The following is a 27,884-nucleotide window of genomic DNA, read 5'->3' as shown; positions in this document are numbered from 1 at the left end:
CCCAGCTGTATAAATGGCTAAATAATTGCTGGTATCTGAACATTGTAAGTTGCTTTGGAGAGAAGCATCAGCAAAATGAATAAATATAATGCACGGTGCTCACGAGCTTTTTAGTCAGAAAGTAGAACTACTCCATAGACATTCCACAGCGATTGACACTGACCTCCCAGCAGACAGCAGCATGATTTCTGTAGATATATGCAAGTAATATGCAGTGCAACCTAAGAGTGACATGCATCACTGAACAGCAGATTGATGCTGCTTTTGAACCAGAAAAGACAGGCAAGTAAGCAAAGACTATTAATTCACAGGCTAGTGAGCTAAACAGCTTGACCATTTAATGTTTTGGTGCACTTAAATTTCAGGTATTGCATCAGAGATGATCACATTTCCCCATTGTCTACATTACTGTATGGGTATAGCATGTAAACTTGTGTTTTATATACTTAACTAAACAGACAAGTGCCTACACATGCTCAGTTTTCTCTGTAGCAGATTAGACAATATAATATTGTGATATTCTACCTTAAAACAAATCAACATTGATACTATAGTGCTCAGTATTTTTGTACAGTTGAATTAGAATTTAATTTCTTCTGAGTTTCTATAAAGGCATTGAAAGCTCCCCCCCCCCCCGGTTCATTTTCTGAACCAGCAGAACAGAGGTCAGAAACACTGGAGTTTGTGCATATAAATGTTCCTTGTATTATGACAATGTTTTCATATCAATAAACAACTAAAGAAGCTCTAGCACCATTTCAGTGATTTGTAAATACACTATAGTAGATGAGCTTCACACAAACACAGAACTGCCATTGTTTTAAGAAAACCTGAACAAAATACAATCTTTATTCATTATGTACATTACATACAAGGAAATTCTACAATCCTCTACACAATCACTTATGCACAGAGTAGTGTTTACAAACCAGAGTACCAGTTCGCAGCACGGTGGAAAGAAAAAAAAACTGGGGGAGAAAAATATTGTTTTTTAAAAAATTACATTTAGTTCTTTCCTTGTGTAATATTTGGCATTTTCTATTCAAAAGGTGCTTTCCTGCCATCCCACTGCCATCTTAAAATATAATCCCAGATAGCAACTTAATGTATTTGTATGATATAAAAAAAAAAAAAAAAAAATTATGCACACTACTGACCCCAGGTGACAAGATACCCACACAATACTTTGGACTACCTTGATTTCACTATATATGCACACAAAGCAAATAAATGGGGTATCAGTCACCTATAAAGTGGTACATTTGCAAGTGACACAGCGAACACTACAACTATGTCTATTTTCAGCACTTCAGATATTTCTGGTATAGTTTTACTCACTAAACACCGTGAAGTTGCCAATTGTGTTTGAGAGCATTAATACAATTTAACATTTATACACTGGCTGGAAGGAAGGAAGGAAGGAAGGAAGGAAAGAGACCAAGAAGTAAACATTTCCCACTAGTTTACACATCTGACAGATTCATAAAAGTGTAATTTCATTTTTGTTTAGCATGATCATTGTATTATGCTTTGAGACATAGCCTTTTTAAATGACTCCCAAGGAAAAATGCATGAGCAAAAACCAAAGAATAATAGAAATTCAAGAGGAGACAATTCTCTACAGGTTGTTAGATTTGGCAGAATTTCCATGATTTGTCTCAATAAGGCCAATGTTTACAGACACGCTCAAACACACACACACACACACACACACACACCCTATCAGCCAAACTGAATGGACACAAAACATCATCCCATTAGACTGAGTGGATACAAACACATAGTGCTACAACAGAAATGCACAGCTGCTTTTAAAAGTGCACTTTCCCTATCCAGAACAGCAAAAGATCATCTCCTATTAACACAATGCTTTAGTGTAAGGATGGACATTAATATGTCAGCATTTCATCCATACAGAAAACATCAATGTTCGTTATGAGTTCTTACTATTACATGAACACAACTTTTCCTAACAAGCTTAACTAACATACATTAAATACTTCATTGGGCTGGGTTGCATTTAATTTCCTCAAAACTGTGATACTTCAACTGCAATTGGTTTTGCAATATTTTCTAATAAATGGTGAAACCAGCTACTAAATTGAAGTCCAAAGCCCAAGAAATTGAAGTAACCTTGGAGTTTTGTCATTTAAGATGATTATAGTATCAACATGTGCAGACTAATATATTAAACCACCACTTGCAAAGAATCCTTTTCATCTTCAAAGGAATTAGTTGTGCGATTTAAAAATAAAAAATAAAGCTATGGAATACATAAAAATGCACAACAGCTCTGTTTACAGCCGAACTAAAATTAATGTACTATTCTTTAAGTTCTGAGATTCTTATTATAGACATGATGTAAATGTGGGCATGCAGACATTTACGCACCTGTGACCAAAAAAAAAAAAAAAAAAAAAAAAACACACCACTTATTTCCTTTAGTCGAGTGCTTGAAAAGTAAAGAGCAAGGCCAACAAAGCCAAGCACCTGGTGCTAACTCCAGGCACTAGTGCTGTGGCCTTCAGGCCCACACCTCAAGGGGTAGCCTTCATCACCCACATGCAGAAATGTACCACAGAAGATTAGAAGAAGCCAAGTCAGAGCTCTGAAACTGACAGGCCACTACACTCAAAAGATCTCTGCAACAAATCTTTTCCAGTTACTATGTAAACCCACATTTCTTTGGTCTTTTAATTAGTCACCAGTATTTGTCTCCCCACACACACACACACACACACACACACACACACACACACCTTTATTGGTTGGCTAATACAAACAAACTTGCACATCAAGAATTAAAACACTACCTTATCAAGACTGGATGAAAATCATTTCTAGTTTTTCCAGGATGAAGTTCAAAATCAGAGAGTAACGTTTTGGAATTAACCAATGTGATATGGATTCTGGGACAATTTTTGCTTTTTTTTTTTTTTTTAATACTTGCTGCTAAGGACAAACATGAACAGCCAACAATTGCACATCATCACAGGTTAGCAGAAGTGTGGGAAATGCGGCAGCCTCTGAACAGCCAAGGCCACATTGTCAACACATCCAAACTGAATCCCACAGCCCATGACATTAAGTGCTAAATGCAAAGCAGCACAAAAATTAAAATATTTGCAATGAATCAATTTATTCCACAACTGCAATATAAATGCATTGATAAAATAAATGTGTACAATTCAAGTGCATTTTAAATTTAAAAATAAAAAGAAACGAAAACAAAAAAACTAATTTGTCCCCCCAACAAACAATCCCCCAGAAGTTAAATCCTTATTCCTTTTTGCTGATGGTAAACCAACAGTGGCAAAGAGCAGTAGTGCAACTGCATTCAACTAGCCAGATAGTGTTAGGGAAAAGGAGGGGGGAAAAAATGAAAACAAAAAAACACACACTCCTGCTTAAGTCCTAAAAGGGTGTGGTTAGAGGGTGATGAGGTCAACAAGATTACCCTTGGGTGGGGTCATGCTGTCAGGGAAGAAGTTGACCAAGGTGTCGAAAAGCTGAGTTCGTTGAGCATATGTCTGGTCTACATCAGAGAACCCTAGAATATGAAAACCACACAACCAAAAGGTCAACAAGGTCTTGGTCACACTGCCTGGACAGCAGTATGCCCTCATTGTTACTGACTGAGGCAAACTCACAAAACAGCAGCATTTCTAAAATCTTACACTACTCATCAGGGGGCCAATAAGGGATGGTACAGGCTTCTTATAAAGCTGTTCTTTTGAGCACCTGTAAGTATGAGTTTTTCTGGAAGAAACAACCTGGAACGCATACCCAGAGGGATGAAATCAGACCTGGACTTGAAGAGCGCAGAAGGAAGAAGCTGGAACTGAACAGTAAACAAAGGAATTAGGGTGGTCAAAGAAATACTCCATTTGACAGAGTGTTGTCAACACAGTTCTGCTCTTACATCAAAAATAGAGAAAGCAATCTATTTGCATTTATTCAATTAGTTTTTTCTTTTGCATGCAATAAACATTAAGCCAGCCACATTTACTAAAGATCCCAATCCACAATTAACCTGAAGAGGGAACAAACATAAAAGTGCAGCAATATTGCACAATGACAGTCAGAGTTGTGTTGGCCCAGGATAAGGCCTGACCAGCATTACAGCTCACAGAAAATGCTCACCTCTTTAGTCTCGTCCGGGTCCGAGTGGTCAACTGTCAAGGAGAGGTCATTCTGCAGATACTTCAGTGCACTCAGGGGCTCAGTCTGGGCCTTCTCTTCAAACCTGGAGAAGAACCAAGCACAGGCACCTGAGCCGAGTTTTAGCCACTTGTATACTCAGTGTGTTTATATAGGTCCTGAGAGCTTGAGGCTACATGAGAAACTGTTACACATCAGCATGTAGCAAACCTAGTTTACAAAATAAAAAAAAAAATAAAATAAAATCAACAGCTACTGGAAAGCACAATGCAGCACAAATAAGCACTGCAATGCCAAGGCATGGTCACTAGATGTCAGTGCCCATCAAGCTGAAGACATCTCATGCAATACCTGTACTTCCTGATGAGGTATCTGCAATGCCGCAAGAGGTACTCTTTTGATGGTCGGCACAGCTTCAAGGACCAGAAGTCATCCAGGCGCATCTTCGGGGAGCATGACTTACCAGGGTTCCCGCCAAACAAGTAGTGCACCTGCAAGTAGAGGAGAATTACAGGAAAGTCCTGTTGAAAAGGAGAGCCTGGAGGGCTTGACAATGCTTGGCATGGCACAGACCTTGTGCAGCTCATCATAAACCAGCTGGTGGGCAAACCGCGGACATGGCTCCTCTTCTTGCAGAGCCTTGGTGGGGTTCTCCTTCACAGCTTGATCATTTTTGTATACACATGACCTGGAAGGTGCACGCGCACACATACAGGAAGTGTCACATGATTAGCAAAAACCTGGTGCAGTCAACAGACACAGGAGTAGTCACAAATTCAGAAGAGAGCTGCCCCTTGGCTCACCAGCTGTTGCGAACAATGTCATAGATCCAGAAGGAGTTGCGCACATTTTCCTCCCGCTTGTCCTTGTCCTTGCTCAGGCCTGAGAGGACATGGATTTCACTGAGCTCCGGGTCAATGGTGGCACGCTGGGTGAATCCTGTCATTGGTACTGTGGAGTGGGAGGGGGGGGTAGGAGAAAAATAAAAGACTGACTGACAGGTGCAGGGTATACAAAGCAGAACAACGTAATGCTGAGTTTCATTTCCGAACCCTTCTTGCAAAGGGAGGAAAATTTCACACACAGATATACATTGGTATGGGGTGGACTGGTCCAAGATGTTATTAAATCAATGCAATTTTCCCCCAGGCAAGAGCTGTGGTCCACTCCTCAAGATGTGTTAAGTTTGAGTTTTTGAAAGCAGTGCTATTTTGCAGAGTGGAGTAGAGAAGATGTGAGTAGAGGTAAACATTTAAGAGTGATTACGCCAGTGCTTTCTGAGCCCACAGCTTCCTTCCTGCCAAATCATATACTGTTCTCCTTTTTGTTTTCTTCCTTCTCTGAGTGGGGTCACACCAAGGGGCAAAAAATGCTATTTATACCTCACTGTCACACCTGTTGAGACTCAGAAAAGTTAATCAGTGCAGAATATATTTCTTTGCTTTTATCATGGTAGTACAGAATACACCAAAAGAAGAAAAATAAGACTTGCGCATCAAAGTTCTCATCTCACCCGAGACTCTACATATCAGGTCAGTGTTTTCGTCTTCTAAGGGCACCCTGGAGAAATGCCTACTGACACACTTGGCCAGTATAAGTACACCTACAACACCTGCAACACCTGCAACACTCCAACAGTTGCTTGGGACTCAAACCTTAGACCACTTTCAGTAGGCTGTCACTCCCAGGTAAAGGAACAGCTGAGAGTCGGGCTGACACGGACGATTGCCCGCCACACTAACATGGGCGTCTGGTGTGCAAGTGAACTGGATGCAAGCTAATGAAAAGCATACTACCACTCTAATCATCTCATGGCTTCCTCAAGAGGCCTAAAATGCACCCAGCAATTTATAGGGGAAATGCAGATCAGACAACATGCTCCACTGCGTCAAAGGAAGAGCAGGAGGAAGGGGGCAGGGTGAGTAAACATAGCTCCGCAGTAATAGTCCTTTCCCTGTCTGTTAAAGGAACACTGATGTCTGACACAATCCACAAGTTACGCAAGTTGCTTATACAACTCAACTTGGACTGGAGACAACTCAGGGGTTACAACAGTGATACTGACCCAGGATGCACCCTACAACCTTCTGTGACCTCATTGTTTCATTCACCACTTCTGTGAAGCGGTGGTCCAGGCACCAAATGTCCATGGGTTCAAATCCCCTGAGAAAGATGCACACCTGCATTTGTCTGGTTTTCATATCTATAATTACCTGGTGACTGTTCTGGGAAAAAGCAAATGGTAAGTAAGCATGTCAAAAACTATTTTCACTCACTACTTTTAAAAGATTTATTAAGCAGAATGTTGTTTACAAAAAAAAAAAAAAAAAAAAAAAAAAAGGCTTATTTTCAACTTCAGATCCAAAAACAAAGCTACCATGCCCTGCCCCATTGCATGTGGTTTATTTGTGTTAAGTGTCACACACCGAGTACTGCACAAATTGGAGCGTCTGATCACATCACGAACATAAATGACAAACATATTTCAAGTTTCGGTGTTTACTTAATGTTTCATATCCCAGAACCAGACAATACCAACACAGCCTGCATTTCATTGTGCTGTGCTCTTTAGCCACAGGAAATATTTTTCCCTTCTTTCCAGCACAACAAAGTCATTGGGAAGTCTTCATCACTATTTGACTCCCATTCTGTAGGGAATAAGGGTGTTGGCTGAGCCGGCATATGAAACAGAACACAGCAACTTGTGGACTTAATTTCAGATGAGCCTGCAGCCTTCAGTCAGTTATTCCATTATCCTGAATCACTCTGTTCATTAGAACTATGACTGCAGCCTTATTTTTCAACATTTTTGCAATGCAACCCCACCAAAAAGGGAGCATCCCTTGAGTTATAGATCAAAAGGTTTGGGCATGAGGTGATGATACCACATACAAGTGCAGGGAAAATAGGCAATTAACAGTAATAAAAGATGGGTTTTCCAGCAGTTTATGCCATGTAGAACTTACCCATGCCAGAGTCTTTTTTGGTTCCATCAGATATGATCTCCACATGATCACCATCTACATCATAGCTGAAGAAATCATTCAGGTATGTTTTTGACCTCTGGCCTCCAAACACATAGAGGCAACGGTTTCTCTAAATAAATGAAGAGAAAATTTCTTTAGGAAATGTAAAATTTTAAATTAAATTAATATTTTTCCCAAATAGTAAAATCAATAAAATCCCCTTATTAGACTGGACAAAACTAAAAGTAAACACTTCAGTTATGCAAATTATTTCCACTACTCCTGAAATTTACACACAAAAAACTAGGCAAGAGTGAGAAGACAGCCATAAAAAAAAGCAAATATTATGCTGGCAGACACCACACCCTGTGTTGCTCTGTGAAACAGCACACCAGTGCTGCCCCAGCCAAAAGTAACAGGTATGAGACTCACACTGTGGAAGAGCATACAGTGACCAATACGAGACTGAATGTCTTCGGGGCCTGCATTGCAGGAGTCTTCTCTCAGCAGCCTCCAGGTACCAGCTGCACAGTCGTAAGCATACAGCCCGCTGAACTGTGGCTCCGAGCCACGGCTGTCATCTGCCGCCCCATTACATGTCAAAATGCGTCCACCAAATGCATAGATCATATGCTTCTCTGAATCCATGCACATCTGGAGGAAGGTCAGGAGGGAAGAAATCTTTATACTCTGCTACAAATCAGGCTCGGTATTTCTTCAGCATTCAGTATTTATTAATAGTTACTTTCCTTTTTTGTGGCTGCACCTGCTCACCTGATGGTCAAACACAAGCTTGGGTCCTCCATCAGCAGCTGTGTCTTCACTGAGCAGTGTCCATGAGTTGGTGTCGATGTCATATCGGTAGAAGTCACTCTTCAGTGACTGGCTGTTTCTCACTGAGGAGTCCAGGTAGCGACCTAACGTGTAGATCTGCCGCCGCTGGGAGTCAATGCACATCTTATGGCAGGAACGGGCACTGGGTCCACTCTGAGGGGGCAAATCATGGTGGTGATAACCACCACGATCATTAGTAAATCACAGCTCGAATTCTTCAGAATCAGCCTATCCAGTGTTACTGAAATTCCTTGGGCACATCTGCACACACACGCGCAACAGGTAGCATTGTGGTTAGAGCTGCCACCTTTGGACTTGAATTTCACCGTAATCTGTAGTAGCCTTGATAAAGGTACTTTAAACTGATATAGTGAAAATGACCCAGCTGTATAATTGGGTCAATCATTCTAACTTGCTTAACACTAAGAGAAAAATCTGACCTAAATGACTAAATGTAAACATCAAGCACACAGACCAGCTCTAGTAAGATCGTGTTAGACATATGATAAACCGCTGCTTTAGTCTGAAAAAAAGCTGTGATTCAGGCTTTACAAGGCAAAATGTTTTAGTGAAAGACACTGAACTTCTCCTTGCTGAAGGGTGAAAAGTTTCTATCCTGGGAATTCAATTTGCAACGTTTTGGTCACAAGGCAGCAAATGTGCTTTATATAGAGCTACAGAAAAATCAAAATGAGTAGCACTCAAAATCCACCAAAAGAGACTAGGCCAACAGATACCTGACTTTACCTGTGTAAAGGAGTGCAATACATGTTCACAAGTACATTTCTACAGAGAAATTTAGATTATGGAAATCATTCTAGAACACTATATCCTCTCTCACTTTGCAGAGATTCACAGAACAAAATGAAAGTACAGTATAACAAAAACATCTCACGTTCCCTGCATGTATGTGTGCGACAAAGTGAGCACGCACACATCTGTTTGTACCTCCTTCTCTGTGTCCCGGGATATGCAGATCCACTGGTTCTCTGTGACGCTGTAAGCCCAGAAGTCTGCTAGGTCCTGTGTGCCATCCCAGCCCCCAAAGAGGTACACAGTTTCTGCAAGAACATAAGTAAACCAAAGATAAAATGTCTTTTCTCATTCTCACGCACGCACAAAAATGTGTATACATTTGTACCTTCACAGCTGAACTGCACAGTGTCACTGTGTACCATTCAATCTGTTTTTACCTGTCTGAACATCAATAACCATTTGATGTCCTCCTCTCATCCCTGGTCTGTTGTCATCTCCATCCCCTGGCAAAACAGAATCATTCTTTAGTGGAGCAGAGATCACTTGTCAATTTCACAAAGTTGCACTGACAAAAAGCAATGCAGAATATTTTGACCACTGTTGGTGTGGCTTTATGCCCCACCTCAACATTAGGGGCACAAAATACAAATTAAAAAAAGCCAACATTGCATATTCACTTCCCCCCCAGTTTTACCTTTATTACTTTTAGGAATGATCTGACTCCACCGTGGTTTGTACTCCTGCTGACTGATGTATTGGTTAAACAGACCATCTGAAAGGTAACAGTGAAACAACTGAAGATGAGTTTGAGGACAGAAAACTCAGAGAAGCATATGGAAGAAGAAAATGGGGAAGCTTGAGGCCATCCAAGACGACCAATCCAGTGTGAAAACCCCCACACCTGAGTGTAAATTGGCACCAGTTCATTGCGAGCACTCCTAAACATTATCCCAATTATCAAAGTATGACTATTTTACACAGACACACACACACACACACACACACACACACACACACAAAAAGCACAATTCTGCACCACATGCCTTTCAAATTAGTACCATGTCTGCGTTACCTCGCACAGCCTTGTCAATGAGCTCCTCGCAGGCCTGGAAGTCACCCCTGAGCACCAGTCGGTCATGCAGCTCAGTGAGAAGAGCATGTTCCAGGGCCACACGTGTCTTCTTTTGCAGGGACTCAAAGGCTTCTGTGTAGTTATGCTGTCGGAAGTGCTTCAAGCACAACCGGATTGCTTCCTGTTCACGGTACTACTGGAACACATCAACATTATGGTCACCTAATGACCTGTCATAGCTTTCATTTTACATAGCTGAACATGAGCCCCAAAACTTGTGCCCCAAAGACCTCCACTGCAGCACCACCACCCAACAGTAACAGCAGGACAGGAACCCAGTCCTACCTTGCTGTACCAGTTAAGGCAAGGCTGCACAACCTCTGGTTCCTCGATGCCATGGAGCTCAATGTACCAGATGCTGAAGTTGAAACTTGGCCCCCACGACATCAGAGGCACTGGGGGGAATGGGAAACAGTGTGAACACCAGCACAGCCTGAGGGATAACATGATAATAGCAGCCCTTAAGTCTGAATAAGCTTGCAGTCTGTTCCAGTGCAGACGTGGCTCTTAACTATTTGCAAAGTTTCGTAATGCTGTTAGGGAAGGCATACAAAATACTTTCCTGAACAAAATGTACTCACCTATCTTCACAAATCTGCAGGGAAACATCTGTTCCTCGATTTTATGCTTCAGAGTGAATGTCTCTTTGTTATAGTCATTCTTAAGGCCACTGGGAGAAAACAGCAGAGTATTTCATTTATATACAACATATTTGCTGGATTACAAATTTGAAAGACTTTTCTCACCAATAACAAAGCATGCTAATTTATCCATTTCACAATTTAAGACCTAAAAAAAGTACGAAGGAACGAGTTGCTGCAAGTGATACAACCATTCAGGAGGATGTTGCATAGCAAGAGCTCATCATAATAGCAATTGTCTAGGCTCTTCATACAATGGTAACCTTTTAGCCAAGGTGGTCACCACAGAAAGAAGCAAACTCAGCCCTCCCAAAAAAGAAAACTGTTAGACATTTTCCACCAATTCAGCAAAATTGGCAGCTGTCCAGACTCACCTAGAAAGCAGTTCAGTCATGTTCTCCTCACTCATTCCACCAAACACCTTGAACTTCTTCAGATTGCAGACATGAGTTTTTTCATACTTTCCGAATGTGATGCTCTGCACAATTGCTGGCCTCTCCAGCTTCAGAATTAAGTACTGCAACAGCCAGAAGAATCACAAAACACAGTAAGAAGCCTTGAAAGATGTCCTCGGAACATTACAATTATAACAACAATATGGGTTGTAAACTTTGGTGAAGGTGAACCACATGTATGCTTGTGTTTGGTAACATTAGTAGTTTTACCATTTTTAATTTGCTGCCAAGTTACTGAGTGAGACATGCTTCAAATTTCTAAACTAAACATGGCGGTGGAGGGCTCCATATGCTTTTTCAGCAATATCAGAGAAAATTTGTCTAAAATATTATTGGAGCTTATCCAGTAGAATATTTCACTCATTTTGACCTACCCTCAAGCAACACAGAATAAATTTGTGTCGGGTTTCTTTTTGATTACTCAGTTATTTAAACATTATTGTTAAAAAGCTGAGAACAATTAACTTAGCAGCTGTTCATAAATAATGACTACTAGATTAAAAAATATGGTAATATTTCAATATCACACATATTTCTCAAATACAAATTTACTTGAAGACTGTTTAAAACTGTACTGAGCCCTGCTGTGAATCCATTCAAAATTAACATTTTAATTGTTACATTTACATTTATTTATTTAGCAGACACTTTTCTCCAAAGAGACTTCCAATGAACTCTATGTAGTGTTATCAGCCCACACACCTTATTCACCAAGGTGACTTACACTAAGAGACACACTACTTACAATGGGTCACTCATCCATACATCAGTGGAACACAGGCTATCTGTCACACACACACACACACACACACACACACACACACTATGGGGGAACCTGAACAGCATGTCTTTGGGAGGAAATCGGAGCACCCAGAGGAAACCCACACAGACACGGGGAAAATATGCAAACTCCACACAGACTGAGCGGGGATCAAACCCACGTCTCACAGCACCTAGGTGGTGCGAGAGGACATCAGCGGAACTCACTGTGCCACCGTGCCACCCTTGTTCAAAACATTTGACTAACAGCTTAATTCAGTCAAGCAAAATCACTGTAGCCCTCAGGTGAAATAAAACCCCACAAACACAGAGTTTACCAGCACCAGGCTCAAATGACAGTGAACTGCAGTAATGGAAATAAGTCAATGAATTCCATAACTCTCAGGGAGCTGCAAGAAAAGTGCAGCTTTGCTGGACTGTTTACCTGTGGAGGATAGTTGCTCTCAGATGACCACCTGGAAGACTGATCATTGGGTTTGTCCACCAGAATGTTCCTGAAAAACAAAAACAAGAGCAAGGTTGAATGAACAGCATTAAAGTAGGGAAACTGTTCATTTACCTGGTGTGATGAATTTCCATCAGACCATTTTATACACAGGAGCAAATACCTGCTATACCACCAGTCAAAAGTCTGAACACACACACACACATATTACTTGTATGAGACAAACTGGATAAGTGTGAAAGCAAATAACACTCAAGTGTCCATCTCTAAGAATTACTGCAGAAGTTCTCAGAAGGCACATCAACTGATAACCTGGTCAAACTAATTAGTGAAACATCTTCGGGGGGCACTAATTTCTAGCAGGTGTTCTCAGATTTTTGGCTGATACTGTATGTAATTTATGTTTACATATGTATATTGTATGTATATTACATGTATATTTATGTTACAATGTCTACCACACAGCACCAAAACACAGGATTTAGCTGAGTATCAGTACTTTGCCTTACACCCAAATACTGTAGCATCTATATTAATAGCTTTCATTACTTTATATTTAGCAAAACTACTGCCCTTTGTGCCAATACTGTACTGAATGACTTATTTATTCTCAATCAGCGGAAAGCTTTTTCTCCAAAGCAACAATGATTACCATGTATTACTACGCAATACTTAACTGACAACTTTAACCAAGGAGACTTATAATGCTTGATACACTTCAATAAACCCTCTACAATCATTAACCTATTTATAGAGTAGAGCATATGACAGGCAATTTAGGGTCACCAATGCACTTGAAGCACCTGTCCTTAACTGTGAGGAAATACACATGAACACATAAAGCACATGTGAACTCCAGACTAAGCAGGGACTGAACCTACCCCCTACCACACAGGCCAGGTGCTGTCATGCTTCAGCACTACCCACTGCTACTGTCACATTGTGTGCAATTCTATGGCCATAGTACAAAATTTAAGAGATCTGCCTAAGAGACAACTTTCAGCGAAGAAACTGTATCCGATAAGAGGCTGTTGAACTTACCTCCAGCAGCAGAGAAAGAAAGAAAAAAAAAAAAAAAAAAAAATCAACTTAGCAGTAACAATAAGGGAGCCCATCAACATTAGCCCTGTGATCCCAGTCAACACATTCACCTTTACTACAAACTGTACAAGAGGTGCCCAGTGAAGCGATTACAACAATAACACTGAATGTAACATTCGTGCTTTACGCTAACATAATGTGATGTGTAAACAACATGGCAGTTAAGAGCACCAGGAGCAATGAGGAACTCTGGTGTTTACAGCAAAGACGCGAACCAACACACTTTGCGTGGTTTTCCAATAGTCTTAAAGAGCACAAAAACTGGTCTGATTCCATAACTATTCTACTGCATCAGCAGCTACAGTTTCTATAAGATTTCAGGGAATACACCAACCAGAGCTCCCGTGTAATTCATGTCCTAAGTAATATTATTCAAACAGTCCGAAACATTGTCATACAGCATCGCATTTGAGTGAAGGAAGAAAAAAAACATGAAATTTAAAGACCCGAGTGTCCAAGAAATTCAACAACATGCAAATCACAAGAAACGTATAAGCATTATTATTATTGCTGAGTCTGCAGGTAGCCTTGTCTCAAAACCCTGGGTTCAAATGCACTCCTGCTTTAGTATGCTTCATCAGGGTACTCACCCTGAATTGATAAAGTAAGAACACCCTGCTGTGTAAACCACTGTAAAAGTCATTCATAACAAATAGCCTTGGACAAGTGTGTCACTTAGGGTAATGGTACAGTAGAGATCGACATGAAAACAGCATCCTGTGAGAGAGAAACACTGCGCAAGGAATCCTTCACAGCAGCTGTGCTGTAGTCCCATCCTTCTATCAGGAACAGTTCCACACACATACCATAATTATTCTATCAACTGACACTTCTCCAAAAGTGGCCTACAGCGTTAGGTACTTAGATTAGTTACATTTACCTATACAGCTGGGTCATTTTTACTAGAGCAATTTAGGGTAAGTACCTCCCAAGTTGGGTACTACTCTGCTGCAAGGTGGGATTCGAACTTGCAACCCTAGGGTCCAGAGGCAGTGCCTCTACCATACCACCCAGCTACCCCGCACAGGTAACTACAGGGCCCGGTGCTGAAACCTGAAGCAGCACTGAATGACACACACACACACACACACACACACACACACACACACACAGAGTGACACAGTTAGCTGCTGCTGGACATACTACTCCTCTGCCGATCATGGCTGTGCCACTACCAGGCTGTTGTTGACGAGGCCCAATTGGATTGGCGATTCGCTAACGAGACGCTGTTTGTCCGGGATGTTACCCCGCTTCACCGCTAGTTACCGGAGCTCGACGAGCACAACAGAGCCGCTGGACCTCCTGACACACGCCGTTTGTTGTTGTGTTGTTGTTGTTGTTGACAGGCCCAATAGAAAATAGCAAGTTTAGCTCACTGCTAGTCCACTGCCTCTAACTGCTCAGCCCTTCTCTAACGGACGAAAGGAACTCGCTCCAGACCCCTGTCGGCGCGGTACTCTGAGAGACCCCTGCACAGACAGTGTGTCCGTCCGTGAGGTGGCCGGGCAAACGGGGCGCAGAGGCCGAGGAGGAGCTGCGGGCCCGGCGGGAGCTGAGCGCTGTCACACCGGCACACACACCGAGCAGGACTCCTCGCCGCCAAACCGCGCACAGTCACAGCACGTTGGCGAGTGACGCGTTACTCACTCAGGCAAGTAAGTGGAGGAATAGGAGCTCCATTTAAAGACACTGTAGGAAAGCACTCTGTTCTCCGTACCCGCCGCCATCTTGTCGCACATATAAAGAGCAGCGTAGAGTGGGAGAGGGGGAAGGGGTGTAGCGGGAAAAGGGGGCGGGGTTGCAGCTCTTAAAGAGACAGTACACCTTGTCAGGGCGCTGCTCGGCTCGGCTCAGTTTGCACATGCGCCGCTCTAGGCGTTTCGGCGCTCGGGGTCAGTCCTGAAATTTCAGGAATCTCAACGCTTTAGTGCCCTCAGATGAAAGGTGTGCAGCTTCCAACAGAAGTTTGATGAGGTGTCGCGGCTCTGCAAGGTGTACACTGCGAATGCTTACTCTCACTCTGTGCAAACAACACTGAGGGTGAAAAGCATGTCTCGTGTCAGAGACGTTCTGATGGCCTGTTCGGAAAACTCATTTAATACACAGTATAAAAATGCTTTAGAAGAGCCAGCTTTTTTCTCGCAAGAAGAGTACAAAAGTGGATTCTTGAGTCTGATAAAACTATTCGGGAAGGCGAAAAATAGCTTTACTAGTTTACAGCTGTTTATAATGAAATAAAGCAAATGTATTTTTTATTTGCCTGTTATTTAATATAATTGAACAAAATATTTAATTTACATTGTCTTTAGTTGTGGAACAGACGTGAGTTTAAAATCGAAGTCAGTTGTAGGTATTGAATCGATTTTTAAAAAATCTTAATTTTCATTTACATTAATCTATAGGTTTGCTGCGGCCGCTGTTTAACGAGTACAGCTGCGCTGGAGCAGAATTTGGAGACACGGAAAACAAAATGATGGTTCAGTGAATTTATTTAGGTGAATAAGGAAGGACGTTTTTTCTTTAATTTTTCCTTTTATACATTAAAGCATTGAAGCAAACGCTTTTCCCGATATTTGGGCGAACTCGAGCGTGGGACCCCCTCATTATCTCCAGGAACTGCCCCCTTACCCACCATGCAGGAGAGAAAAGGCTCTTTTGTTGAGGGGAGATGTAATCCGCGCCGATTCGCCCAGCTGGGGGTCATTCAGTGTGTACCGGCCGCGTATTTACTCTTTCCTGGGGGCTGCAGACCTCCTGGGGCAGAGCATGGGGGAGAAATACGGACATTACTTTCTTTTTTGAAGAAAGAATGGAAAGAAAGGCACTTGATGTCCTGTTCTTCTTCCTCTTCCTCAATAATAATAATAATAATAATAATAATAATAATAATGCTTATAGCAGTTGTTCAGCTAATAGTTTTATTTGGAAAGATTCACTGCGTTATTTAATTGCATAGTGCACTGTTCGAAAGCTTTACAGTACAGAGCAGGGTCTTTGGCTGGGAAGCTGCGAGTTCTGCCGGCTCTTCGCCGAAAGGGCGCCGCCCGTGTACGATCGCTTTCCTCGGGCCGGACCGTCAGTGACGTCCACGCACCGCCTACCCAATGTGCTGTGCAGCGATGAGCTGTCGGTGAATGACAGTCACCTATCGCAGGTCAGTTCAATCTAACTTAAACTCAGTTAAATTCAGTGCAGTGTGCTTTACTGGCATGACGGATTTTTTGGCCGGTATGGCCAAAGCATGTTTGAGCAACTTACGTTTATTCATGTAGCTGGCGCTTTTCTCCGAAGCGACTCGCAATTATTTACCCATTTATACAAATGGGTGATTTTTAGGTTAGGTACCTTGCTTCAAGCGTACCGCAACTAGACGTGGGATTCGAACCCGCTACCTTGAGTTTAAAGCAGTTCTAACTACGACGCCACGATGTATTTGATATTTGTTGCAGCTCGCAAAAAAGTGCGCCTCTCTGGACAGTGGTAGCGCTGCTCCTCTTCCCTGTGTGTGTGTGTGTGTGTGTGTGTGTGTGTGTGTGTGTGTGTGTGTGTGTGTGTGTGTGTGTGTGTGTGTGTGTGTGTGTGTGTGTGTGTTTTCCGGAAGCGCCTCGATTTAAAGCATGACGGATCATGTCGTGTGCTGACTGGACTCGAAACTTGACACGATGATGTTAATTTACTGTAAACCACCGGCGATGATCAAAGCATAAGTTACGTGATGTCTCAAACTTATTGTTTTTGCTCATTCTTTCAAGGGGCTACAGAGTCAAATATTCATTTTGATGGCCCACAGTGTATGCATAATGTGTATAAACTAAAGGAAATAAATTAGCTTTATATCAAATAATACAGTTCAGCAGTTAATTTTTATACTATAATATTATATCAATCCCCAGAAAACTACTGGTATGGACCTCAAAAGTCAGGATAACAGGAACATGCTCTTTATTGACCGTATACAGTACATGTTTTTTTTTTTTTTTCTCTATACCCGTATTAAGAGTGATGCTCCAAGCAGTACTAAACGATCTTAAAACAGTGCGGGAGCTCCCCAGGTCATCCTAAGCCCCCCTTTCCCGCACAATGGTTAGGGGGTCACCCCTTGAACTCCCCAGAATTCCCCCCGTGGCAAACTACGCATAAGCAATACAGCAACCAATCAGAACAGAACACAAGTCTGTGTACAGAAATAGGCACTAATAACAACTATTTACACTGAGCTATATGAGCTCCCCTCAGCGCCGTTACAGTATTATGTTACACACTAAACACTATCTTCTCCAATGTTCTGATAAATCACTTCAATGTTCTAGCTTCCCAAAAGAACAATCGCAGACCCCTGAATGCTGGTAAAGGCATAACAACGTGCCAGGTTGTTAGGAGGACCAAAAAATAAACAGTGGACTTATAAATAAATATTCGGGGGGGGGTTAAGGTTTACTTAAACGGTTGGTGGGGCGTCTCCCTTGGCCCATCCCATTCCCTCTGTCCCTCCTTATAAATGTGAATGTAGCTATTGTAGGTACTAAGAAAGGACATCTGCATTTTTCCACAGTAAGGTGTAGGTCCTTGTTTGCTTCTTCAACTTTTATCACCGGTATGAGGTCACTGAGTAGCTGACTAGATCATTATAATTTAATTGCTCTGGCAAAATATGAAATATTATTTGATTATAAAATTGTTTTTCCTCTACCAGGACAGTAATACTCTTCCCATAACGCAAGAGTTATTAAAGAGAAAAGGTTAGACTGCCTCTTCAGATTGTTTGTGCTTGTTTTAGGACAAATGTATTCGAGTATCAGTTACTAGAACTTTAATGTTCCCCTCCGTCTTTCAGTGTTTATTATTGCTGATCATAAGATAACTCGTTGTCGACAGCAGCTTTGAACTGTGGCTCATCTGCCCTTGAAGCAGCATCTTCCTTTCATTATGAAATGACAAGTCAGAAAAACAATCAGAAAAGAATATTGATGTAAAAAAAAAACGATTCTACACCTGCGAGACACACGATGCACGAGAGCTACCTTTTACATTTATTTATCTGGTTGCCGCTTCTCTCCAAAGCAACCTGCAATAATAAGCGACTTACAGTTATTTTATCCATTCATTCAGCTGGGTACTTTCTATGGCAGCAGTTCAGGATAAGACCCTTTCTCAAGGGTGCTACAGCGGGAGGTGGAATTCCAGGATGGGTTCTTCTATTGGGATGGGGAACCCTTGCCCAGTACCCTACCTGGTATTTCTATCCTGCTTTAGCTGGGCAGTTTTCGAGATCGCATTTCAGCCCAAGGATTTCGTTCAACGGTAGTATAGCAGGAATGGGGACTCGAACCCATGTCAAAACCACGTCTCCCGCCTTTAAGCGTTAAACTGTTTACTACCCAATGATCTACTTCTTCTATTTCATTTGTGTTTTTCTCTTCCAAATATAGATTTCAGGAATAGGCTCAAATCTTAATTGTTCTATTTTTTGTGCACGTGAATGTGTTTGTGTGTGTATTTGTATGCATGACTGTGTGAATATGAATGCCCGCGTATTGTGCCCACCGGCAGATTTCAGCATGAATGGGACTGCATCGCAGTTGAGCTTTTTGTCCGGCACCTTCCTCACCGAACTAGTTCTCTTTCTGTACATTTCACACCCTTGACGGGAGTAAATGTGTGTTATATCCATCATCTAGAAATATACTGGCGGTGTTGAGATAAAACATTTTTGTAAAAGCAATTGCAATAACGTCTATGGTCTAATGCAACTAGCAGGATATAAAAAACAGCCCCCCTCCACACACAAATACATGGGATGTATAAATCAATGCAAATAAAATTCCAGAGGAAGGGTTTTGAAAATATTTTATACTAAGAGAAGAAAGAGAAACATTATTTTGCCAAGGTGGACCGATATATATATAATACAGCTCACCTGTTACTGCCTGTCTTTATTATTATAATGGTGTTTTTTCGGTGTCCGGTAAAGAATGATTCATTGTTGAATGTAATTACTACGATGTCATGGAAGTCCTAATGCAATCCTCGGCTGTGACTCACTAAGTCTCTGCGCAGCTGACATCATGGACACGGACTCACTCGCTTAAAACGGGACTCTCGTCATCTACAGGCGGCTCTCGCCTCGATCCCGCCGCAATGTTGCGGTATGCGATGTGTGTGTTAAATTTTATATTTTACCGAAGACCCTTTCAGCATCTATAAAAAGACTGAATGCGCACGTTAAAAGGGCCGCCGTGCCATGAATACTAAAATATTACTTTTCCCTTTTAAGTCTGTCTGTTTGGGCAGCGGGTAGCAGAGCAGTTCGTGCTGCTGTGTACTCTGTAGCCTGAAGTTTACCCGTTACAATCCCACTCCTGTGTATTTAAGGTACAGTATTAGAGCCCAACTTCTCAGTAAGAATACCGTGATGTTTAAACCGATAAATCGTTGCAAAGTTTGTTAAGTAACATTAGGTCACCTTGGAGAACGGATTCAGCTAAATAAGGGTTAATACTACTTGCTTTTATAAGCCACATACACTGTGCGCGCGGCTTCAGTAGGCTGCTCTGCGTTCTGTTTTAAAGAGACTTCGGGAGAATAGAGGTTCGTGTTATTTAGTGAGATCAGTCGTGATATCTGATATTTTTTGGGGAGAGGGGTTAAGCCGACTTCTCCTTAGACACCTCTTCTGCTCAGCTGCTGTCTTCTTGTTTCTAGACCCACTCGAGTCGTGGGCATCACCGACAGGGCGCGCGTCCTCACACGGTCACGTGGGAGGTCCCTTTAAGTTTGGGGAGAGCGAGGCCTCGCTGTCACATGATGGACACGGTGTGATGAAACGGCAGGAACCGAGAAGCGAAGTGCGCCGGGGGCCACGAAAACACGAAGAAACTACGCAATCGCTGTAAACATGCTTTTCGCTGGCAGCCAGACGCTGAGCCGGGACGAGCCGATCCGCCCCCTGCGGGCCACCCAAAGGCACCGCTCGGCCACGGCCTGACTGCACCTGCTTTCGCCGTTTTTTTCTCCGACGAGGAAGATAAAGAGCGAAAGTGCGTCTTTATCGCGTTTTGAACCGGGAAGCGGAATCCATTCCATCCCGTCCCGCGAGGCGTAAGTGAAGTTATTTATAGAGCCCGGCCGGGGGTTCGAGCCGCCGTCATACGTTTTTTATTCCGACACCAGCACTCTCAGCAGCACCTTACACAACTTCACCTCTGTATTTGATACTGGTTGTCATCTCTCCGTTGGTACATACTATGTATAATATACAGTATATATGTTTAATTTAAGGAAATTCAGGAAAGTAGCAGACGGCGATCGTGCTAAGAATACGAATTGCGCCATGTTTTGTGCGCTGCAGAAGATGTGGAGTTACACGATTTGTTTTATTTGTTACATCGTCACTCTGTAACACTCGGGCTTCGCCAATGTCCGCATTCCAGCCCATGTTGCGCACATGGAAATTCAGACAAGAAGTGAAGGCGACGCGCGCCTGCTCTCATTCCCGTGCACATTGACTTCTCTGCTCTTTATTTTTTATTAAAAAAAAGAAGTCTAAGTTTAAATCCAGAATGTAAATCCTGTACTGTACACTAACTGACAGCCCCCAACGCGGAGCCGCTGTAGTGATGTCGATGTGCTCAGGTGAGCAGGTGATCATCCGCCTCTCTCTGATGCTTTACATTTTTGCAATCCAGCTGTAACCCTCCCACTGACTGTTTTTCTTCTTCGCTCATCGCTCATCGCTCTTCAGTCACCCTGTAGTTGAGACGCGGGGCTGAGTGCGCGCTCTCCCTGCACCGCCCTGCGGCGGACGCGCACTCACAAGTTGCGCTGTTATTTCAGTACCGTCCTCGTTCGAGCGCGCAGGACAGGGCTGCCCGCACCGCCCGGCGCGTTTCCTTTTTCTTCTCTTTTCTCTTGCACTTACACGTAAGGTTTATGCTTCGAGGTTTTACCTTGAAAGAACACGAAAATATTGAACACGTCAAGGACTTCAAACCCCGACTTCTGCATTCAGTAATATTTCCGCATAGCCAAGAACATGTAACATGCATCGGCGCCGAGTTTAATACGTTAACCACGGTGTAGCCTCGGAGGAGGGGTGTCTCTGTTTTATGAGCCTTAGCCATTCCGTTGCTTGTTTACTGCAGAACAGGACCCATCCGGACTGATCCTGGACTGTATGAAGTTACAGGTATTTCGCAAGCAATAGGAAGATTCCTGTACCCAGGGTTGGAGCTCCTGCTCACACATCACACATTGCACACAGCACATCATACATCACACATCACATTCGGTTTGCACTGACGTGTCCAAGCTTGCTCTTATCCACACGTTGCGCGTTACTCATCACCTATCACACACTGCAGTCTACATCATGGCATATCATACAGCCCACTTTGCACATCATCATGCCTCATAAACAGCACACCTCAATCACACGTTGCGTTCACCTTGTACTGATCTGCTCAAGATGACCTTTTTTCTGTTAATTAAAATGCTGACACAAAGACTCTGCTGAATACGATTTTATTAAGAAAATGTTGACAATGTAATATGTGAGGTTAAATAGTGTCTGTCGTGTCTTGGATGCCCCCCCTGAATTTAGTGGAGTAGTTGCAGAAATGTGCCCATAATGTGCGACGTTTCATTCTTGCAGCAACTCGGAAAGGCAGCAAACTGAGCATCTGACATGTAGTGTAAGACAGGATATCGTGAGCACTGCCCATGTATAAACTTGGCACCTGGAGCCTAAATTAGAAACAGAACAAGGCTTACTAGTTTCATCTAGCACACTGCACAATTAATGCAGACTTTGCGTAGTTAATAAGACACACAGTCATTATTAGGCCATTTCCTCTTCCTTTCCCACACAGCCATGAAGCGCAGATCATGTGTTAGTTAGGGAGCTGAAGTTATGTCCAGAAGGATACAGGGTCAGGTTTTGAAAGGGTGTACCGAGAGAATAGCAAGTGGCATAATGGTGACAATGTTTGCATTGAAATATAAAGGTTGTAGGTTTAAATCCCACTCCTCTAGTACCCATGATCAAGGTTTGTGGAAGTGTCAAGTGAACTCTAGACGACCACTTTTTGTTTTTAGGCAAGGGAGGAACAGAGGTTTATGAGTGTCTGCTTCTATACATGTCTGTGACTGCAAACACAGGGAAAAACAGAAAACCTCACACATCCTGAGGTGGACTCAAACTCATGTCCACCAAACAGCTCGGGAACTCTAAGGCATCGGCTTTACCTGCTGTTCTGCTGTGCCCCTTTTGATCAAGGTACTTGCTTATTGAATTGCTCCGGTAATAATACCCTTCGAGGTCTTGAGCTGCCCAGTGTGTCTTGGGTTCAAGCCCAACTCTGGCTGTATGGGGTTTGTGTATTTCTCCCTGTCTTTGCACTGCCCCTCTAGATACTGTATGTGTGAAAGAAGGCCCTAGTAAACCACTTTTCATTCCTCCCTTGTGTTGGAAACCATGCAAAGTGATTGCTGCAAGATGGAATTGAAAAGGTGGCACATCTATATACGTAATAGTAAACAGTTGCAGAAAGTCATTTTAGGAAAAAAAAGGCCACCAGTATATCAACTATAATCGTCATCAACCATTCTATCCTTGAAATTGAAATTTACCTAGAGCTGTTCAGTGCGATGTTTGGCTGGAAAATTCTGATGTACGCATTTGAAAAAAGGCCCAAAGAGTCCAATGCATTTTAAACCACATCATACAGTATGAGAAAAATATGCGTGAGCTGTATGTAGTTGTGCATATAGTGTGAAATTGTAAAAGGTGTCATTTTAGTTTGCACATTTTTAAATTTACATATTTTACCATAATTTAACAATTAACCTACAATACCTTATTACGGTAATATATAGGGATATATACAGGTTGTATTATATCCATATAATATATGAGTATTTTCAACTATTGTATTCCACATTACGCATGTATGGCTATTGGTCATACATACATACTTTTTTATACTCAGCATTATAATTCATTAAAGCTCCTGAGTACTGTAAATATACATTCTGCAATTATGTTGCTTGCACATTTGATTAAGGTTTGCTGCTAGTTTCCACAGTCTGTTTTTCCATACTTTCCCAATTTAGCAGAGATGTAGGGCATCCTGGGCAGGATAGTATAGATCTGCTGGCACCTTTGACATTGCCAGACTTGATATTGTAATCCATAAAATTACTGTAGGCCCTCACTATGTTTTCGTTAAATAAAAATAATTTATTTTCGCCCTACAAAAAAGATGTCATGCATGGAAAATGTAGAAGGAGTTAAAATGGAGCAATTTTCTGGACATATGCTGATTAAGGGTTCATATACGTACATGCAGACTCCCTGTTTTGTGGGAAGGTGGCAAAATCGCTGTTGCTTTGGACTACACCTTTCAGCTTTCTATAAGTGACATGGCTCCTGGCAGAATTGTTTGTGAACACGAATGTATGTTTTAAACCAGCAGAAAATGATCATTGTACCTCTATAGTAGCCTCATTCCACCCTGTCAGGAGGCAGGAGTTGTTCGAAAACAGAATGAATGAGCATGGGTGACACAGCTGACCAGAGCAGGGCATCTCCCATGGTCTGCTGTGATTGGTGCAGCCAGCGGGACGTCTCCTCTACAAAGCTGTGATTGGTTCAGCTGGTCTGCTTGTCGCAGGCCCTCCTCCGTTGCCGTCTGTGATTGGTGCAGGCCGTCGGGCCAGTTGGAGAGCGTAGACTTTACAGCTGGGAGAATGCCCAGAGCACAGATGGAGGTCCGCTGGTCTGCATGCTTGGGAGGGGTTAGAGAGTATTACATAATTCAGATATTGGAGTTTTCATAACCACAGTGGAGCAGCCACCTTAGAGTCAGTGGCTATTTTGTCGTTCTGTTGAAAATAAACTGCGGTCCAGTGACAAGGAGTAGTCTCTGACATCTTCTGCATAAAAATTTGATTTGCTAGCGTGCGGGGAAGGCACTGGTTAAGGAGCTTTAAGTTTGTCCTCTGTGGTTAACACATTTTTTTGAAACTACATGTGATGTTCTTAAAACTGTAAACTGAGAACACAGGTGTACCAAGACAAACAGAAAGGTTTCAAAATAAGAGAGAATAAGGTTAATGTAAGTAATATATATCGTATATACTTATAAATAATATTTAATTTTTTTTTGTGACGCAGACAACAAAAGGTATGCTTAATGACTTAAAATTAACACTTAAAGCATTCCTGCTAAAAACATATTAAGTGTGTACACTAAGATTTGTTAGGTATTATGTTTATTTAGTGAAACTGAAAAAAGAGCACATATACAAAGAAGTGATTTTCTTCTTAAAAAATTTTACAGCATATTATAAAGAGAAATACAGAAGATATGTTATATGCAATGGAATGAAATATAAAATAACTACATCATGCTACTCTATTTAAATGCAAGAAAATAAAGACACAATGAAAATACAGAAAAATGTAATGAAATGCAAAAGAGAAAAATACCACTTTGGAAAAAGCATTGTTTTTGTCATCTCTGTTGTTTTATCCTAGGTATAGATACATATTATAGGAAAAGTTCCTCTGGCTAGCACATCTAGACACCCGAGGGGCCGACTACAAGATAGTATTGTTGAGCATGGTGAGAGCATCTCTGACTTGAGGACCCTGGTTTGTCTCAATATGGTTCCTCCATCATCTGCAGGATGCTTCAGTGCTGAGCGACACTTTGAAGCAAATTTGTTCCATATCACCTTATGAAATAGTGTTGGACTTCGCAGAAACTAGAAACTTTGTAGAATCAGGGTATTCCTTTTCGATACATTTTGCATCGTTCCTTTGGCTTCGTTAAGTTTTTCCACATGCGGAGAATTGCAGTGGTTTTCTGCTGCGTTGTTTTGCTGTAGTGTTGCAGTCTGAATGGAAAGTGTGATATTGGAGAATTCATGTATGATTCGGGGTATATCATTTAGAGATTTTAGTCACACTACGTCAGATTTCAGTTTTAATTTGTCAGTAACTGGGAAAACAATTTTTTTTTATGAAACTTAAAGTACTCAAAGAAATTACCAGGAGGGCTTGAGTAAAACACAGTTTTTATAACAGATCAATGTTGGTTTTATTATTATAATCTGGTTAAATTCTTTTGAACAATGTGTCAAAAGGCTTAGGTAAGTGAGTACAAATATAAACGGCACGGGGAACCTCCTTTTCTGTGTTACACAGTGAAAAATGATTACGTACATCTGAGCCATATGCAGACTGCATACCTTCAGTGTTGCAACAGGCCACTGGTGAATGTTTTCAGATATTATGTAATCCATTCATACAGCTGTGTTGTCATCTGTTGCATCACAGCACTCTGTGCAAAGTTACAACCCCAATCTCAGACCTTTACCTAAACATAACAGTAACCCAGGTGTAGAGTCCAGTACCTTAACCACTTTTCTGTTCCAATGACAGCCACAGAAGACATCACCACTTCAGATGGTCAGTTTGCGTAGATGGTTTGAATCACCCAATCAGTTGTTTTTTGTAACATAGAATGTTTGCCAAATATATATATATAATATATATATATATATATATTTTACTAATCCCATTAGAAATTCACTAGAAGGAAGCCAATGTCTGAAAAGACTGGAGGTGAAGTTGTACTCCATCTGGTCCGAGCATTGAGTGCTGCGATACTGCTAAGCTAATAAAATAAGTGCATGCAAATGTGATATGTACATGTGCTGTAAAAAATTTCCTTTAGAAACATTTTCTCTTTTCACTAATGCCAGTCAAGAACTTACTCAGTATGGGTATTTTAGTACTTATCTGAGTCTGGAGCCTCCACAAAGAAATAAAACCATGGAAGACACAGTAATATCCAGCCGGACTGGTGCAGTGGACTGTGTTAGTAGTGGTTGTGTCACAGATACGCATTCTGTGTGCGAGTAACACGCAGATGAAAGACTGTCGAAAGAAAATAGCTGCCATTGAGGTCAGTGGTTTCATGCTTGTGCTGAATTTCCTGAAGAAAAAAGAAAAGAACGTTTCGCTACGGAAAGTTTTTTTTTTTTTTTTTTTTTTTTTTTTTTTTTCTTTTTTTTTTTGCGGAAGCTGTTTGACAAGCCAGCTGTACAACACGCATTTCCTTTTGGTTTGCTTAGAGATGTCAGGCTTCATCGGGGAAGTGACTAGTGACGCAGGAAGCAATTGGATCATGAACGCTGGCTGAAAGAGAGACAGAGAGCAAAACGCGTTCACGGTTCTTTGCACACATCTGTTTTCATGATCTGTTACAGGCATGGGGCTTGTGCGTTCGCCCTGCTCAGCTCGACGTGCACCGATCTCCATCACCAAGTACAGCACTCCCCTTCCGTCTGCTTCCTCCCGATCAGAAATCGGCGTTGCTTGGAAACGAGCGAGCTGATGAAACTGCGTGCTGACCAGGAGGGGGACAAGTCTGCATCTGTGTGTGTTTGCAGATTCTCTCCCTGCTGTTGGGGACAAAATGCATTGTGGGTAATGTGGCTCTAGGGAGAGGATGAATGACAAATGATGTGACACATCCAGGCAGCTCGATGGAGAGCAGCACATGAGGATGTTAAGGCTCATGATGTCATGTAGACCAAAGAGGAGCGTTTGTGGCGGCGCTCTCGGAAGTTTCCAGAATCCTTCTGGGTACTAGACGCTGATGTTTGCGACAGGGCTGTTCAGGTCTCAAACCCAGTTTGTCCAATGGAATGAGGACATATTGTCCCACCTCCCCAGTAGTCGTGTGGTATTCAGCATGCCCTGTAGCTGTAGGCTGGGTACAGGGTCCTTAGCCGTCACACAGAGAGGCTGCTGGCACACATGTACCGCCTGCGCCCCAGTTTTCTCTCTCTGTAATTATCTACTTCAGTCTAGTGTATTTATACCGTCCCTCTCTGTGTGCGCCTGGTGTGGTCTGAGCCATCTAGACATGCACCAGATTTCTGTTTCTGAGATCATATCTTCAGCTCCACCCCACACTTACCCATTGCTTTCGGTCTGCTGTTCCCGCTGCTCTAAACAGAGGTTCCTCCAAGTCATCTGCCCTCCCCACCTTCAGCTGGCTGCCACGCCATAGGAATACCCCTCCAGGAAGGCTGGCTTGTCACACTGCTCACCGTGCTGTTGCTGAGGCTCGGATGTCCAGCGGAGTAGTGAGAGGAACTGGGATGGTGCCGGGAGTCAACCTCGTGTCCCTTGGGAGACATCCTTACTTCCATCTATGCAAAGACCTAGAAAAGATTTACTGGACTTTAAGGATTATTAGTTAATTACTAGTGCTGCTGTCTCACATCACCTGGCCCGTTTGGGCGTGGGTTTGAGTGTGGCTCAGTGCGTGTGGAGTTTGCGTGTTGTCTGCATGTTTGTGTGTGTTTCAGCCTTTTGCTCTCAGTTCTCCCACAGTCTGAAGACAGGTGTTTCAGGTTTATTGGTGACTCTTAATTGGCCTTAGTGTGGCTACCCTGCGATAAAACTGGCTTACTGTTTTGGGTGTGTCCTGACTAACCTTGTGCCCTGTACTGCCATGATAGGCTCCGGACTGCCGCAACCCTGACTTGGACAGGAGGTTAACTGTAGCATTAATTACTCTTGAGTGGCAGAAGTAA

At 42.3% G+C, this 27,884-nt stretch overlaps 1 protein-coding gene and 1 long non-coding RNA gene across 2 annotated transcripts in view; one reads left to right on the top strand and one right to left on the bottom strand.

Moving 5' to 3' along the window:
* Nucleotides 1–26: 26 nt before the first annotated feature.
* On the bottom strand, nucleotides 27–15,010 carry mkln1 (muskelin 1, intracellular mediator containing kelch motifs). The gene is made up of 18 exons (XM_018747558.2): nucleotides 14,919–15,010; nucleotides 12,150–12,219; nucleotides 10,865–11,007; nucleotides 10,431–10,519; nucleotides 10,135–10,244; nucleotides 9,790–9,982; nucleotides 9,412–9,489; nucleotides 9,155–9,220; nucleotides 8,910–9,022; nucleotides 7,902–8,114; nucleotides 7,560–7,781; nucleotides 7,128–7,257; nucleotides 4,965–5,112; nucleotides 4,735–4,849; nucleotides 4,513–4,652; nucleotides 4,144–4,246; nucleotides 3,787–3,841; nucleotides 27–3,550 (listed from the first exon to the last, which is right to left on the bottom strand). Exons 1-18 carry the CDS (start codon nucleotides 15,008–15,010, stop codon nucleotides 3,429–3,431), a joined length of 2,202 nt encoding a protein of 733 aa, XP_018603074.1. The 3' UTR covers nucleotides 27–3,428.
* A 5,055-nt stretch (nucleotides 15,011–20,065) lies between these two features.
* LOC108931590 (uncharacterized) overlaps nucleotides 20,066–27,884 on the top strand; it is a 37,328-nt gene continuing 29,509 nt past the window's right edge. The window contains exon 1 of the long non-coding RNA XR_001965927.2: nucleotides 20,066–20,369. This is a non-coding gene — a long non-coding RNA (uncharacterized LOC108931590). The remainder of the gene's footprint in view (nucleotides 20,370–27,884) is intronic.

The sequence above is a fragment of the Scleropages formosus genome, chromosome 2 (assembly GCF_900964775.1).
Source record: "Scleropages formosus chromosome 2, fSclFor1.1, whole genome shotgun sequence".
NCBI lineage: Eukaryota > Metazoa > Chordata > Actinopteri > Osteoglossiformes > Osteoglossidae > Scleropages > Scleropages formosus.
This window is presented reverse-complemented; position numbering and strand designations above follow the sequence as displayed.

Coding starts and splice junctions, on each gene's coding strand:
- mkln1 (XM_018747558.2), bottom strand. CDS start 15,010: ATGTGCGACAAGATGGCGGCGGGTACGGAGAACAGAGTGCTTTCCTAC. Junction 11,008..12,149: donor AGAGCAACTATCCTCCACAG/GTAAACAGTCCA, acceptor TGGCTGTTGCAG/TACTTAATTCTGAAGCTGGA. Junction 7,258..7,559: donor ACTGTATGCTCTTCCACAGT/GTGAGTCTCATA, acceptor TCATTTATTTAG/AGAAACCGTTGCCTCTATGT.